This window comes from Littorina saxatilis, linkage group LG2, assembly GCF_037325665.1.
Source record: "Littorina saxatilis isolate snail1 linkage group LG2, US_GU_Lsax_2.0, whole genome shotgun sequence".
NCBI lineage: Eukaryota > Metazoa > Mollusca > Gastropoda > Littorinimorpha > Littorinidae > Littorina > Littorina saxatilis.
Window position 1 is genome coordinate 74976000 of NC_090246.1, and position 14665 is coordinate 74990664.

The 14665-nt window shown below is 42.0% G+C and overlaps 1 protein-coding gene across 1 annotated transcript in view; it reads right to left on the reverse strand.

The window, feature by feature from the left end:
* Window positions 1-7299: 7299 nt before the first annotated feature.
* Window positions 7300-14665, reverse strand: part of LOC138959721 (protein dimmed-like) — a 62712-nt gene continuing 55346 nt past the window's right edge. Inside the window, exon 2 of the mRNA XM_070331316.1 lies at window positions 7300-13088. Within this exon, the coding sequence (XP_070187417.1) occupies window positions 12396-13085 (690 nt within the window). The 5' untranslated portion in view covers window positions 13086-13088 and the 3' untranslated portion in view covers window positions 7300-12395. The remainder of the gene's footprint in view (window positions 13089-14665) is intronic.

Here is a 14665-nt window from a genome sequence, read left to right on the forward strand (position 1 = left end):
AACGCCCTAACGAGAATGCACTAACTAGTTGATGAGCCTTGCAAATCTTTGGTAGTCAATGTACTTTTGTTTGCCTTTTAGTTTGGTCGTCTTGTGTTGAATCTTCTGCGTGTGTGTGTGTATGTCTGAACATACATCCGCAGTGTGTTTGCGCTTTACTTTGGATGCGAGTAACAGCAAGAATGTTTTGATTTTAAAAGTATTGTCTGTCTTTAATATTTTCTGACGCCAACCATTTGTTCTTAATGGCGTGTTCATTCTCCGTATCTGCCTCTTCCATCAGGTACAACATCCCACAAACTATCCGTCGTTCAGATTCCCCCACTTCTTTCAAATCTGCCCTCAAAACCTATCTCTTCCAACAGCACCTCTAGCCATTCTTTCTTCTCGAACCACCAGTTGTTTTGTGTATGTGTAAGTGATCTGAAGCTTTTTGTTTGAATGTGCATTAATATAGCCTTGTAAGTCAGTGCTATGAAGCTTTGTGTCATATGTTTATGTATAAATGTATGTTTTTAAGGATAGTCTTTATAGTATCGTCAACCATAAACTGTATTTTAGTGTGTGTGTGTATGTGTGTGTGTGTGTGTGTGTGTGTGTGTGTGTGTGTGTGTGTGTGTGTGTATGCACGCCGTGAGCTCTGGTGAGAAGGGGCGATTAATAAGTGTTCATTATTATTATTTTATTATTTTAAAAGCAGTTCTAATCTACTTGTGTGTTTTGTCGTGTTTACACTCACCAACCAGCAAGGAGACAGAGTGACAGAAAGAGAGAGAGAGAGAGAGAGAGAGAGAGAGAGAGAGAGAGAGAGAGAGAGAGAGAGAGAGAGAGAGAGAGAGAGAGAGAGAGAGAGAGAGACACACACACACACACATGCACACACACTCACACACACACACACACACACTCACACACACACACACACACACACACACACACACACACGCTCGAGCCAAACACACACACACACACACACACACGCACACACTCACACACATGCACACACATACTCACACACACACACACACACACACACACACACACACACACACACACACACACACACACACACACACTAACAGTCACCAACCAAACACCGACAATCAGTATTCTAACATGACTTTATTCATTATAATTGAAAATAGAGAGGATATCATATAGATGAAATGGTTGCTTCTCTCTTTTTTTCTCTATTCACTCTTTATGCCAGATATCACAGAAGGAGAAGAGAGGATTGGAATGACCCAGAAGATTAGCCCTACCACATGACCCTCTTCTTAGCAAAACAGACCAAATAATAAGGCGTACCAGATTTGAATCACTTTTGAAGAACAACAAAGAAGAGCGATAACATTTGAAAGAAGCACATTTTCTAAAAGACAATGCAGAAAACTTGCAAAACAAGTCTGAAAACATAACAGTGTTCATTTTGCGATTTCTGGTGGGAGGGTGGGGGGTGGGGGTGAATAATGCCTTAAGTTATTTAAAGTAAAAAGATGCACAATGAAAAGCATACCAAATCATAAATCTGAAATGAAAGAAAACCATTCCCTATGGCCAGTACACAAAAGACTTATCTTTGCACAGATATTTTAATAACGCAAGCCAAAATCTCCTTATAAAGTGAACAAAGCAAGTAAACTGAAATACAAAAAATTTACAAAAAATATGCGTCTCAGTAACTTTCGCCAAAAAGCAGCAGGACAGGAATGATAACTATGTGAATTTGCAGCTTAGATTTTTTATAATCAGCTACAATGTACAAAGACAGTGCCGATATTTAGCAGAAGTTTGTTTCAAAGTCACATCCACATCTTTCGTCACACCACACACACACACACACACACACACACACACACACACACCACACACACACACACACACACACATACCTAAAGTGTGGATGGTTACCTAAGAGGCGGCACTGGGTGTAGTGCCTTTCTAGTGCACTTGCACTACAACAGCACTGGGTGCAGTACTCGCTCCGGCATCGAAGAATTTTGCACTAAAAAATGCACAAAATTTGACCTATTTCGTCGCCTATAGAGGACGGAAAGAATGTCATTTTGAACATTGTTATGACATTCTTTCCGTCAAAAAAGTCAATTTAACGGTGTTAAATGAAGCGACCATCCACACAATTAGGTTGCCATCCAGAGTTTAGGTTGCCATCCACGTGTGGATGGTTGCCTTATGGTGATTTAGGCAACCAAACTTGTGGAAACGGGGGTACACACACACACACACACACACACACACACACACACACACACACACACACACACGCTCCCGATTCTCTCTTACTGCAATACTTCGTTTGTCCCAAATAACCTTAACCTTCTTTTGCTGTCTATTAAACAAATACCTATTTTGGGAAACAATGAATTACTTGCAGGGAGCCACATGCACCGTATCTTACTTACATTACATCCATGCATGAAAACAAATCTTATTTCGTCTATTCTTGGTTTTATTACTTTGTTTTTGTGTGTAAGGTGACACATCATGATAAGATATATCAAACACATCAGTACATTTCTTTATTTATTTGGTGTTTAACGTCGTTTTCAACCACGAAGGTTATATCGCGACGGGGAAAGGGGGAGGGGGGGAGATGGGATAGAGCCACTTGTTAATTGTTTCTTGTTCACAAAAGCACTAATAAAAAAATTGCTCCAGGGGCTTGCAACGTAGTACAATATATGACCTTACTGGGAGAATGCAAGTTTCCAGTACAAAGGACTTAACATTTCTTACATACTGCTTGACTAAAATCTTTACAAACATTGACTATATTCTATACAAGAAACACTTAACAAGGGTAAAAGGAGAAACAGACTCCGTTAGTCGCCTCTTACGACATGCTGGGGAGCATCGGGTAAATTCTTCCCCCTAACCCGCGGGGGGTACATCAGTACATATGAGTACATATGTTTGTGTCAAGAGTAATTCTGTCTATACTATTTTAAGCAAACAAGAATGAACCTTTTTACCGAAACAGGTGTAATATTGACAGGGTTTGAAAAAAAAAAGTATACAGGGTATCCAGAAAACCATGGCAACAGAACAATATTTTTGCAATGAAAACAAATGAAACAAGGCTGCCTAACATTCATGTTTGAAATCATGATGGCATTCTCAGACACAAATTGAGGTGTTTCCCCATAATAGGACATTCCTTAAAGTCTGCAAAATGACTGGTTTCTTCGCCACATGCGCACAATCTGACGTGGTAAGTGTATTAAACTGCTGCAAAGAATAATTCTGTTACATCACAATTTCATATGCATACATTCATGGTTTTGAGAACAATGATAAATTATTTTGCAACCCACAAAGGTGACACATAGAGACCTTTTCTTTACACATTTTGGTCCCAATAAAATTTTGGCCGTCCAAAATCTACATGGTTTGATGGGAAACAAATTCGTGAATTACATGAAATGACGTTGGCGTTTTTTTTGTCTCTCTACACACACAGAGCAAAGATTTTTATTTGTACTTTTCTACAAAAGCCTCTAATTTCAAAACAAAAATTAAAGGGTATACATAATTATTGTAACTCGTCAAAAAAATCTGTGTTTAAAATAGCAGGGTAAGGATAAACACTTCAAAATCAAAACAAAAAAGGCTTCGGCAGCCATATGTGGCACATTCGTATCGTATTGAACTGAACTTTTGGAGCGCATGAAATAAAAGATTGAGCAGTAATGTAATGAGTTTGTGACAGTGGAATACTTTTACGTGGGAAAATAGGTACAGACAGCTATAATGCACAAATGTGCCTTATTTCCTTTGTGAATAGGGTCCTAGCTTTTCCAGTAGTCGTTGCCATTACCCTTACCATTGTTAAAAACGTCAATGTTTTGGTCTCTTGGAACCAACACACACACACACAGACAGTATAAGTCTAATGGTAACATTCGGGTTGTGCTCGACGTCATATGAAAATATTAATCTGAACGTCAGTTAATGAGAATTTAAATCTTTGCAGTGTCCAAATGTTTTTACTCTTGTACCAACTGTAAGAAATCTAGGCCGATCTTTGATACTAAGGATCCGGGAGAAGGGAGTAGCCATCACTTCGTGATTGTTACAGGACAAGATAAGACCAAACAAAAATATATGTTGGTTTAGGGTAACGTGACGGTAGGTCGGCTTATTATTTTTTATTTTTAAAAATATTTTTATTAAATTTAGTCGATTTTAAAGGAGGTTACTTCCCTTAGTCTCGGTATGGTTCGCAAAATGTGCTTTTTTTTCTCTTTTTTTGTTTGAGAAATGAAAAAAAGGTTATAGGGTCGGCGGAAAAAAAGGGTCGGTCGGGTTATCCTTAACCAACATATATTTTTATTTGGCCTAAGGGGCATGTTTCTGGATTTATTGCTGAACATTGAACTGTGCTACCGTTAGTTCTGCTACAAAAGGTGCAACAGTCGCCTTCAGAAATATCAATCAAAGCTGAGAAGCATATATATGTGCGTAAAAGATCATCCTAAAAACGCTGGGAAAAACGAAAAATGACAAATATAACTTCACTTGCTCTTCAAACTGCATTAGAATAACCCTTGCGCTACTTTCAACACACCAGCATAGAAACATGCTTATAATAAATGGATCGCTTCGTTAATACAAAATAATGATTCAATACTTTAGTAAAATGCTCTGCGGTAAAGACATAATTGTGGATTTTCGTCTTCGCTTGAATCTTGATGAATCACCGGGAACATAGTTTTTTGCTGCGAGAGAAATGAGCTGAACCTTCGTTAGTTCTATGCTGTAAGTTCATGCAGATTTCTGCTGTGTGTTTACTGTATGATTTCTTAAACGAATGACCACAACAGCATTAAAGCAAAAATACACTCTTTACCAAACCTTTTGTCAAAGACTATCATTACAGTCCATTGGAAGAACACTTGTCGGTATATATTCATTGCCTGGTATAATGTACGCTTCTGTTAACATCCTCGTTTGGTTCACTGCTTCAGCATCAATATCTCCATCTTCGACTTGGTTAATGAATGATAGTTATGATGATAGTATACACTTTCCCTTTCTCCCCTTTCTTCAGGCTGTGCTTGTTCTGTGATTTCTATAATTAAAAAGTTTGACAGTTATTGTATATGCTTGCAAATAAATAACCAAGTGGCGGAAATGTGAAACAAAATGAAAGAAACACGAAGACAACAAATGCATTAAACGGATTCAGTTTACACATTCTTGTAATATCAACGAGAAAGGAAATATGTACAATGAAAGAACGTCAAAAGACATTCTAGACTGAAAATAGAATAATTCATATATTACACAGAAAAAGTCGTACCAGAGAGACAGAAAATATATGCAGGTGGGTGGAGAAATGGAGGGGGTTTAAGGGGTGTTTGGCAGGGGTGGTGGTTGCTTTTTTTTTGGGGGGGGAGGGGGGAGGGGGGAGGGGGGAGGGGGGGGGGGGGGTCGAAGGTTGGTTCTCATGGGGATGGGATGAAGTTTGGGTCAGTAAAATAACGTTGATAACAAAGCCCGTAACCGCGTCTTTAAAACTCGCCGAGGTAACACACGTATAACACAGACTCGCTCCTCTCGTAACGGAAGTAATTCCTTTGGTTAGTCAAACTCTTCCCTTCAGCTTTCCAGAGGAATGATGTTGGACCTATATAGATCTGCGATTTCACACAAGAAAGTTCAGTGCCTTATATCAAAATACTGTAATAATCTGGTTTTGTTTTCTTCTGGTAATGCTGTGCTCCCACTTCCCCTTTTTGAATTCTCCCGCCCATTTCTTCACAGGTTAACAATGAGAAGTGTTTAATAAACAGTTAGGGAACTAAGGATTGAATCCCCCCCCCCCCCCCCAGCTCATTCAAATCAAAACAAGTTTTATCAAGCGTTTTCTAACAACCAACAATATTTAAAAGCTGCTCACTGGCTAAACAGAACAGGGAAGCTTGATACGTAATATTGAAGAGCAGAAGTTGTTATTCCTAAGTATATACAACTCCCATGCTACACCAGCATCGCTTACAGACACTCACTATCACTGACATTTTCTGCCCCCCCCCCCCTCCACACAAAGACACCTCATCGTCCCCTTTCTGAGAAAGGTCTGCTATCTACATTTTCAGGGGACACAGTCAAAGTAACAAAATCATCGTGTCTATAGACTGACCATCCGGAACAGAAAACATAACAATTCACGTGCGTAACCAGTACCACAGAAAGAGAGATCCTGACATCACAAAACTGTTCACAGGCACTTAGACAACAACGTTTTGATTCTTAGCCATCTCTTGGAAACAGCACTTTTCGAGCCGCACTACTCTGGGGGGGGGGGGGGGGGGGGGGGCGTCATGGAAAACAAAACTTTCTTTCCAAACAGTAAAACTTATTGACTGCGCGCGTCTAGAGATGCCGTTGTTAAAGTGCGCGCGTAAGTATGTGCCCGTAAAAACGCACCTGTGTGCTAGAAATCGACTGTTCCTGCTGTTCTTCATGTTTAAATTCAAACACATACCCTGCTGAAGTCTGACGAACTACAATAACTCAGTCTAAAAGGGTTAAAAAGAGACAGATCAAAGGGGAAAGAAAATACAAATATAAGTCATGTATCTGGCCGATGCGCTTAGATAGAAACCCTGTTGAATCACACTTTATCTGCCTGTAAAGCTATGCTTTGCCACGAAGGAACCCTGTAGTTATAAGAAAAAATAAAAGAAGAAAACGAAGGCTTCCACATTGCTGAACTTTAGCTATGCTGTTAGCTGATTTTCGACAATAAACGAACCCTGTAGTTTTCTACCCCTGGACGCGTTTATTGTGTTTGGGAAACAAGTAACCTTACTTTTTAAGATATTAAAGTACATCGGATCAACCGGTCATTCAGAAAACAACAACAACAAACAACAATACTAGTGTGTGGACAAACATAAATAAAAAGAAAGACTCTAGGCACAGTGCTTAACCCAACCCAAAGCAACGTTCACACAAATAGCTCATAATCACAGAAGACTATACATATTGTACAAAAAGCCGCTTTGGATCCATTTCTCACAGTGAACAAACAGAAACAACATACGGGTCCCTACTCCATCTGTTTCAAAGACTGCGAACAATACAGTTAATTCCGGAAGACTAAGGAAGTATGCGCTTATTGATCAACGATGTTGGGTGCAACGTTTACACGTACTCTCATCGTAAGACCTTTAGAAAGATTAAAATCATACTTGTGCGCAAAAGAAAAAGAAAAACAGTTACAAATTACTGTGTCAACTGAGAATGAAATTATTCTCAAGTTTTGTTTACTAATTCCGAACAAATCAAGAAGTTCAAATCTCGAGAAAAGCTCACGTACGTGTAGCGGTAATGCAATTGTACGTATCTCTTTTGTGTCGTCAAACGAATCAAATTAAACAAGAATAAATATGACTAGAACATTCGTTTTCACTGACCTCAGACAATTGAAACTGGGCTTGGATTTGTGCATTTATGGTTGGCCTGGTGTACTGCAAAAATAGACATGAACCTACCCCACCAAAGTAAAGACAACAACTATGAATTACACAGTTTTTCAGCACATGAGACGAGTACCAATTTGCATTGATTAATGAATGAATTAATCTGGTTAATTATGTCGCTGCTAGCACCATAGGAAAGAAATCCAGCGGCATAATCACTCTATAAACACCGCAGAAAAAAATGACGACAACGGTATGCACGACTGCAATTATGGCTACACGCGTTCTAAGTGAAAGTTGCACTAACGAAGCCAACACACTGATGATGAGTATTTGCACGACGATTACTTTTCTGCCAGAGAAATTCAAGGCGACGTAACGGACATATATATACGGACTAGGCGACTAAGACTTAAAGAGAAAAACAACGAACATTTTTCCCCGACACCAAAGTATGATAATGTATACAACAGAATGAAAGTGAAATACGGCTTGAAACAAATATATATATATATTACGATATATAATCTTTCATATATATAATAATATAAGATTTATGTATACTTTATATATGTATATATTTATAATGTATGTCAACAAGAAAATACGTTTAAGTTTGAATCAAAACAGAAATAAAATATATATGGAATTTATTTTCTGCGCGTGAACAATAATTTCAGAATAAGTTGGAAACATCCCCAAATCCAGCGTCCAAGAAGAAGGAAGAAAGAAACACAGTGAACAATACAGTCAGTTCCAGTGGTTTTACAATTCTCCATCAGCTCGTTTCCTGTTCTCATGTCCAGCCGATGAATTTCAGGCCAAGAAACACACCAGCAGTTGGGGAAAGAACACAAGGGTTAGGAATGTTACACTGAAACAGTTAAGCTGAAGTTACAAGGCCGCATTACGAACGTCCTCACTTTTCTGTTCAGTCTTCCAGAACGCTGCAAGCTTTGTTGGACAATCACCCTCCAGTATCCCACGGGCAGATCTCCAAACAAAGTTGCAATCTGGATCTTTCAATCAATGCTGCTGGTAAAATGTAGGTGAGTAAAGAAACCAGATTCATCACACAATCATCATACAGACTCCGGCTCTCCTTTTCTGACATATTGGTTTCTTTAGCGCCGCGGTTTCGTGTTACTGTTTTCGTGCGTTGTTTGCTGGGAGTTGACGAATATATATGAGAAATAGGAAGCCCAGAAAAATACTGTCGTCTTTAAACTGCTGGCTGGGATTTCATTGTCCATGACCCATCTGTGAGGTGTTTTCTGTGGGTTTTGACTGGTCGTGAGTGTACTGGTCGTTGAAAAAACGGCACAACACGCACATTTTTTGCCTTTGGATTGGTGTATTCTTGGTGAAACGCACTTGTCCGTCCGAATATCTACGTTCGCACACACCTAAGAGCTGATGTGTTGATTTCATTCACTCTAACCATTTAACGTGATAATGGTTTTGAGAAATTAGGCGTTCAGGACTTTGGATAGATTCGATGGGCTCTCTGTTCAAGTCCAAGTGACTGCGAGGTACTTTCGCAGCCTGGGTTACATTTCGTCTCTCTTACCTCAAAGAGGTGACCGTCAAAGATTGTTAATAATCTGAAAAGCTCTATGAATTACACTGTAAACAGATTCAAAGAAACAGATTCTCCTTATGCGTTGATACATCAGTTTTTCCACTTCTCCATCGCGTCTTTACAGTAGAAACGGGATTTTAAAAGTATAATAGCTCAGCAATGATTCTTGTGTCACACTGGGATATTGTTTAATGGATGTCTTAGTTAGGTCCAGTCTTGTCGAACGTTGTTGAATAAATCGCACATTGTCATGATAGCTGATAAAAAGTGTCACGAACACGAAACAGCATGAACAACAGTAATGTTTCTGCTCATAAGAACGTCAACAGGGCCAAACAGAACACACTGATTCCAGTAAACATGTCACAAAGTTCTCAAAACAACGACGGAATGAGATTTCCAAAGAAACAACCATTTCATTTCTTGACACTGTGATTAAAGTCAACACCTCTCTTTCTTTCTCTCTCAAAGAAAGTTAAATATATCAGGTATGAGATGATGCCGCTGATCGGATTTGATGAGCTCGCATGTTGACGGTAATGAATCTCATATGATGGCGTCGTGACAAAAATGGTTAGCATGGCAACGACTGTGGCACGATATAGTTCACACTTTTCTTAAATAGTTCTGATTTTCTTCGTGATTATGGAAACGAAATGTCAGTAGTCAGAGTGCATGAGATTAGGCACAAAATGTAAGTAGACGTGAACGCTGTAGGTCTGAAAACGTCAGTGTGTGAAACGTCCCCTCCCCCGCTCAAAACGATTGATTCTGCTTGATAGGAAAAGAACGCTTTCCCAAAGCTGTCTGGGATCTGGCAGGGGAGTCACAGAAGACACACACAAAAGTCAGGGCGAACTTTTGCTGCTCCCCCTGCTCCGCGTGTTTTCAATCGTGAGAATGTCGGTGTTTTTGCGATTGTACATCGATATCAAAAATAGCATGGGCGGAGGCGTAGTTAGGTTTGCAAGTCCACGAAGCCAGCACGGCCCTGTCCACATCCACCCCGCATTTTATCGATCCGTTTGTCCATCGTTAGCCTCTGCTCACGGTGCATCCCCTACTGTCTTCGTTTACTTCATTGATTTATCTGCTTTCCCTTCCTCCTCATCGTTTCACCTCTATGGCGTATTAATGGTCAGCCTTTATTCTCTTAAGCCTTGTCCTACATTTTCAAAGATTTCTTAAAAACTTTCCTGTCAAGGCTTTTTGTCAAACAGAAGAAATCCGCTGTGTATGTTTGCTCTTTTAAACCATGTCTTTTTGTCGAGGCAATGCCTTCTGTTCCTCTCACTTTGACCTTTTTGATATTCTGTCCAAACATGTTTCTTTTAAAGTGTCTTATCTTGAAGGTGATAAATCGATGTGTCCGTACATTGTCGCTGACCTCGATTTCACTGTTGTAGTTAATTATCCAAGAAAGTCGGAGATGCAGGTGGCTCTCTCACAAAAGCCTTGCCCTTTGAATCAGAGGCTTGCTCAACGAGAAGTCCATCCTTTGTGACAACAGTTTTTCAGATGCAAACATGCTCGCGACACCAAAGAGTTCTTCTCCCCCATAGACAGTCATAAAACACAACTACCAGAAGTTTATTCCCAAATGCTGAATGTCAGGGATCGAGGGTACGACAGTAAATTGCAATGTGCCAGACAGTTTGCTAAAGATGTTGTTCTCCGATGACGTGAACAAATGCTTTCCTATACACCTGCTTTCCTGGCCTTTTGAATACTACATTTCTATCCTTTGCAATAATATTGATCTTGGGCGACATAATCCGTCTTTTGTAAAGCGCGGAGGCGTGGGCCTACACGAATGACCTGTGGACGGGAACCTTGCACCCTGTAGAACAGAGACGGATTGCGCTCATGGCAGGATGGGCGACAACACACGCACTTGAATACTGAGTAGCCAGGGGACCCAGCTGGCTATGGCCTCTTATCCCAGAGGGGCTGGACTCAGTCCTCGGACCAACACCGCTTGGTGCTTTTGCAGCATTTTCAACAGACACGGTTTCTTCTGTGGTATATCGTGCGATCAAGGCTTCGTAGATGCTCATCGGACACTGAAGGAGGAAAAGACAGCCCAATGAGGCACGCGAGACCCTCAATCCCGGGTACAGCAGTGTGGTACTCGTTCGTTTTTTTGCTGACCTCCCAGCGTGTCAAGCAAAGTAGGCTAGGATCTTTCAAGGGCTGTTCATCACAAGCTTCAGACCACTGGTCGTCCCAAGCGTAATTGAATCACTTGGCAATAGACTGCTGGCGGTTTTGTCAGGGAGAGACGAGGGTAAGAGTCATTTGTCTTCGGGTAAGGATCCTTTGTCCGTCTCCAAAAATAAAGACTACCTCGGAGTCAGGAGTAGTGTTGGGGAATATATGTCTGGAAGCTGCAGAAATAGCTCTGACTAACACACTCTGAAAACTGTGAGTCTGATGTCGATATTGTCACAATGAAGGTAATTTTTTTGGCAACAGTTACGAAGTGATGTCATATCGGGTTAAAACCTGCTGACGTCATCTTCAAATAAATTATGGCTGCAAATCCTCTGGGTGCTTAGAAACTGGCCGTTCAGACAGAATCTGATACTGAATATTGTCACAAATTGAAAAGCAGTGTCACACTTCAAGACAGCACTGTATTATTGCGTCATAAAATGTCCTCAGCTTTCAGCAAGCAATTGTTACGAGATAGTCAAAATTCCGTTTCAAAAATCCATGCCAGCAAGAACTGTGATGATTCTGCTATGACGCCATGTGATTTTACAAGTCGCTTTGGGGATATGTCGTCACGTACTTTCGTATGTACGCATTATGAGTATACTGTGTCACATAATGTACTCTTGACGTATCTGTGCCCATGTCACATCACGATAGCTCAAGCGAAGGAAACAACAGAAGCACCAAAAAGAAGCTGGACAGAAATACACGCACACACATTTCTTAGCAGTTCTTCATATCTCTAATTCTTCGTGGTCTGTAAAATACCGCCGTATAGGTGCATGTCTGCAGACGGACATTCTCGTTCCCCTGCAGCCAACTCCGTTTCACACCATCTTGTTGGCAGGAAGGTTGGCAGAAACAAAAAACGAAGTTCACCACTGACTTGCTTAGACTCTCCAAAACTATCTCATGTTTTGGTTCTCTTTCTTGTTTTGAGCCGGCGATTGAACAGTTTCAAACAGAACCAGTCCATCAGTGTCCGTGTCACCTTCGAATCTCCATCTTGACCTGTGGTCCTCTTCCACAATTTGTGCCGCTGGTTGGACAGTTCAAAACGCCCACAGTAACAGCAGAGCTTCGTCACAACTCCAACAAAAATCTCTACAACCCTAGCTGGTCATCCCTACCAGCCTTACGTGTGGTCACTGGTTGTCGGAGTCTGCAACCAGGCTGCTGCTGTGGTCTAAGTGGGAGAAGGAGGAGGACGAGGAGGAGGAGGCTGAGGAGGGATGATGATGGAGCGATTCCACACTCATGGACTCGTCCTCATTATCCTCATTATCCTCATTATCCTCATTGTCCTCATTGTCACTGGCTTCGTCCCCACTCTTGGCGGGCTGCAGGTTGTCTTTAACGGCCGGCAGTCGGTAGGGGGCGTTCTCCCCGCGGATCTCGCATATCACGTTGGTCAGCGCCTTGATGTAGTTCTTGGCCAGCGTCAGCGTCTCGATCTTGGACAGCTTGCGGTCCAGGTTGACGTGCGGGATGACCTCGCGCAGGTCTTGGAAGGCGTCGTTCAGCGAGTGCATCCGCATCCGTTCCCGTTCGTTGCTCTCCAGCCGTCGGACGTTGCGTTCCCGTGCGCTGACACCTTTCCGCCTCCGCGCCACCCTTTTCGACGTCCGCGCTTTCTTCTCCGTCATCCCCTCCGAGTTAGAGCTTCCCCCGGAGTCGGAGGGCGAGGAAGGATTGTCGCCCCTTTTGACGTGGCCCCTCTTGCCCCGTGTGTTGCCGTAGTCGCTGGTGTGAGTGTCGTGCAGGCGGTCCTCCCATTTGGCGCTGTCTGGAGGCAGCTCGTCTGTCGGTGAGATGTCCATGTCTCGTGATTTCATGCTCTGCAACATAAGAAGAAGATGAAGGTGTTATTGGTCAAGCCATAAGGACGAGGTTTGGTAATACGGTAAGTTGATGAGGTGTGTGTGCGGAGGATTCTGTGTGTGTGTGTGTGTGTGTGTGTGTGTGTGTGTGTGTGTGTGTGTGTGTGTGTGTGTGTGTGTGTGTGTGTGTGTGTGTGTGTGTGTGTGTGTGTGAATGAGTGAGTGAGTGAGTGAGTGAATGAGTAAGTAAGTAAGTAAGTAAGTAAGTAAGTAAGTAAGTAAGTAAGTAAGTAAGTAAGTAAGTAAGTAAGTAGGTAACTAAATAAGTAAGCAAGCAGCACAAAGCAGTTCGGAGCCCCTCTGGTCTCTCCAACTGTGACATAAAGCGATATAGAAATCCAGACATGTGGCAAACGACCATACATAGTACTCACGACTGAAACTCGTGTCGACTTTCGTTTATCTCCATCATCCTACCCATCAAGTTCCCCTCCTAGTTCCCATTCCACGGGACGGACAACAAAAAAAGGGTCCGTACGTCTCAGTGCCCTGTGATACATTAGCCACGTATCCACGTTGGGGGACATGCACAGCCGCATTCAGCAAATTGACTGGACAATATGTGACCACTGGTCATTAGACGGCAATATCCAAAGTAATCTGTGAGTGTATCCAGTCCACCGATTTTATTACCAAGTCACAGCCGCATTCAGCAAAGTGACTGGACAATATGTGACCACTGGTCATTAGACGGCAATATCCAAAGTAATCTGTGAGTGTATCCATCCCACCGACTTCATTACCAAGTCACAGCCGTGCATCAGCTGTTAACAATCCTCTCAAAGACTAAAATATATCTTCATCAATCTAAGATAAGGTGAGGTACGTTGATTTCGTAATGTCCTGTGAGGTTTCCCTCATGCAAATTCGAGTTGCTTTTTCCCCATGCAAAATACGACAACCTTAACCTTCAACAATCCCAAGAAGCCAAAAACATCTACTTTCGGCGCAACTAAAAAAATAAAACTCGCGGGGTGACCAAAGTGGTTGACTGTGATCCCACATTCCACTTGACTCGTTTGACTCCACCAGAAACCAACACCCCGCCAACGTGGTACATAACACAAGAACAACGATCAATCTTTCCCCCTTTTCCAGTATTACAGTAAGTTCGCCGAGGCCGCGACGCACGCATCGCCGTCGGGCAACAGTGCTGGTTTGGGAGGTGGTGAAGAATTAGCCAGCCGTGATCCGAATTAGTCCTGGAACCCAGGTCAGCTTCATGATAGCACTTAAAGCGATGCCCGCTATTGTCCACCCGCCCCCGCGCCTCCCACAGGCGTTAACACGATTACTTCTTTGTGACGTGAACATGACCCGACCCGTTGAGATAAACGCGGAGCGCAAGCATATACAGTCGAACCTGTCTAAAGAGACCACCCAAGGGACTGAGCAATAGTGGTCTCTTTAGACAGGTGATTTACATAGTCGTAAAAACCGTCGGGGATCCTTAGGGGTGGTCTTAATGGGAAGGTGGTCTTTATGGACAGGTGGTCTCTAGGGCAGGTTCGACTGTATATGCAAGGAGAGCGGCA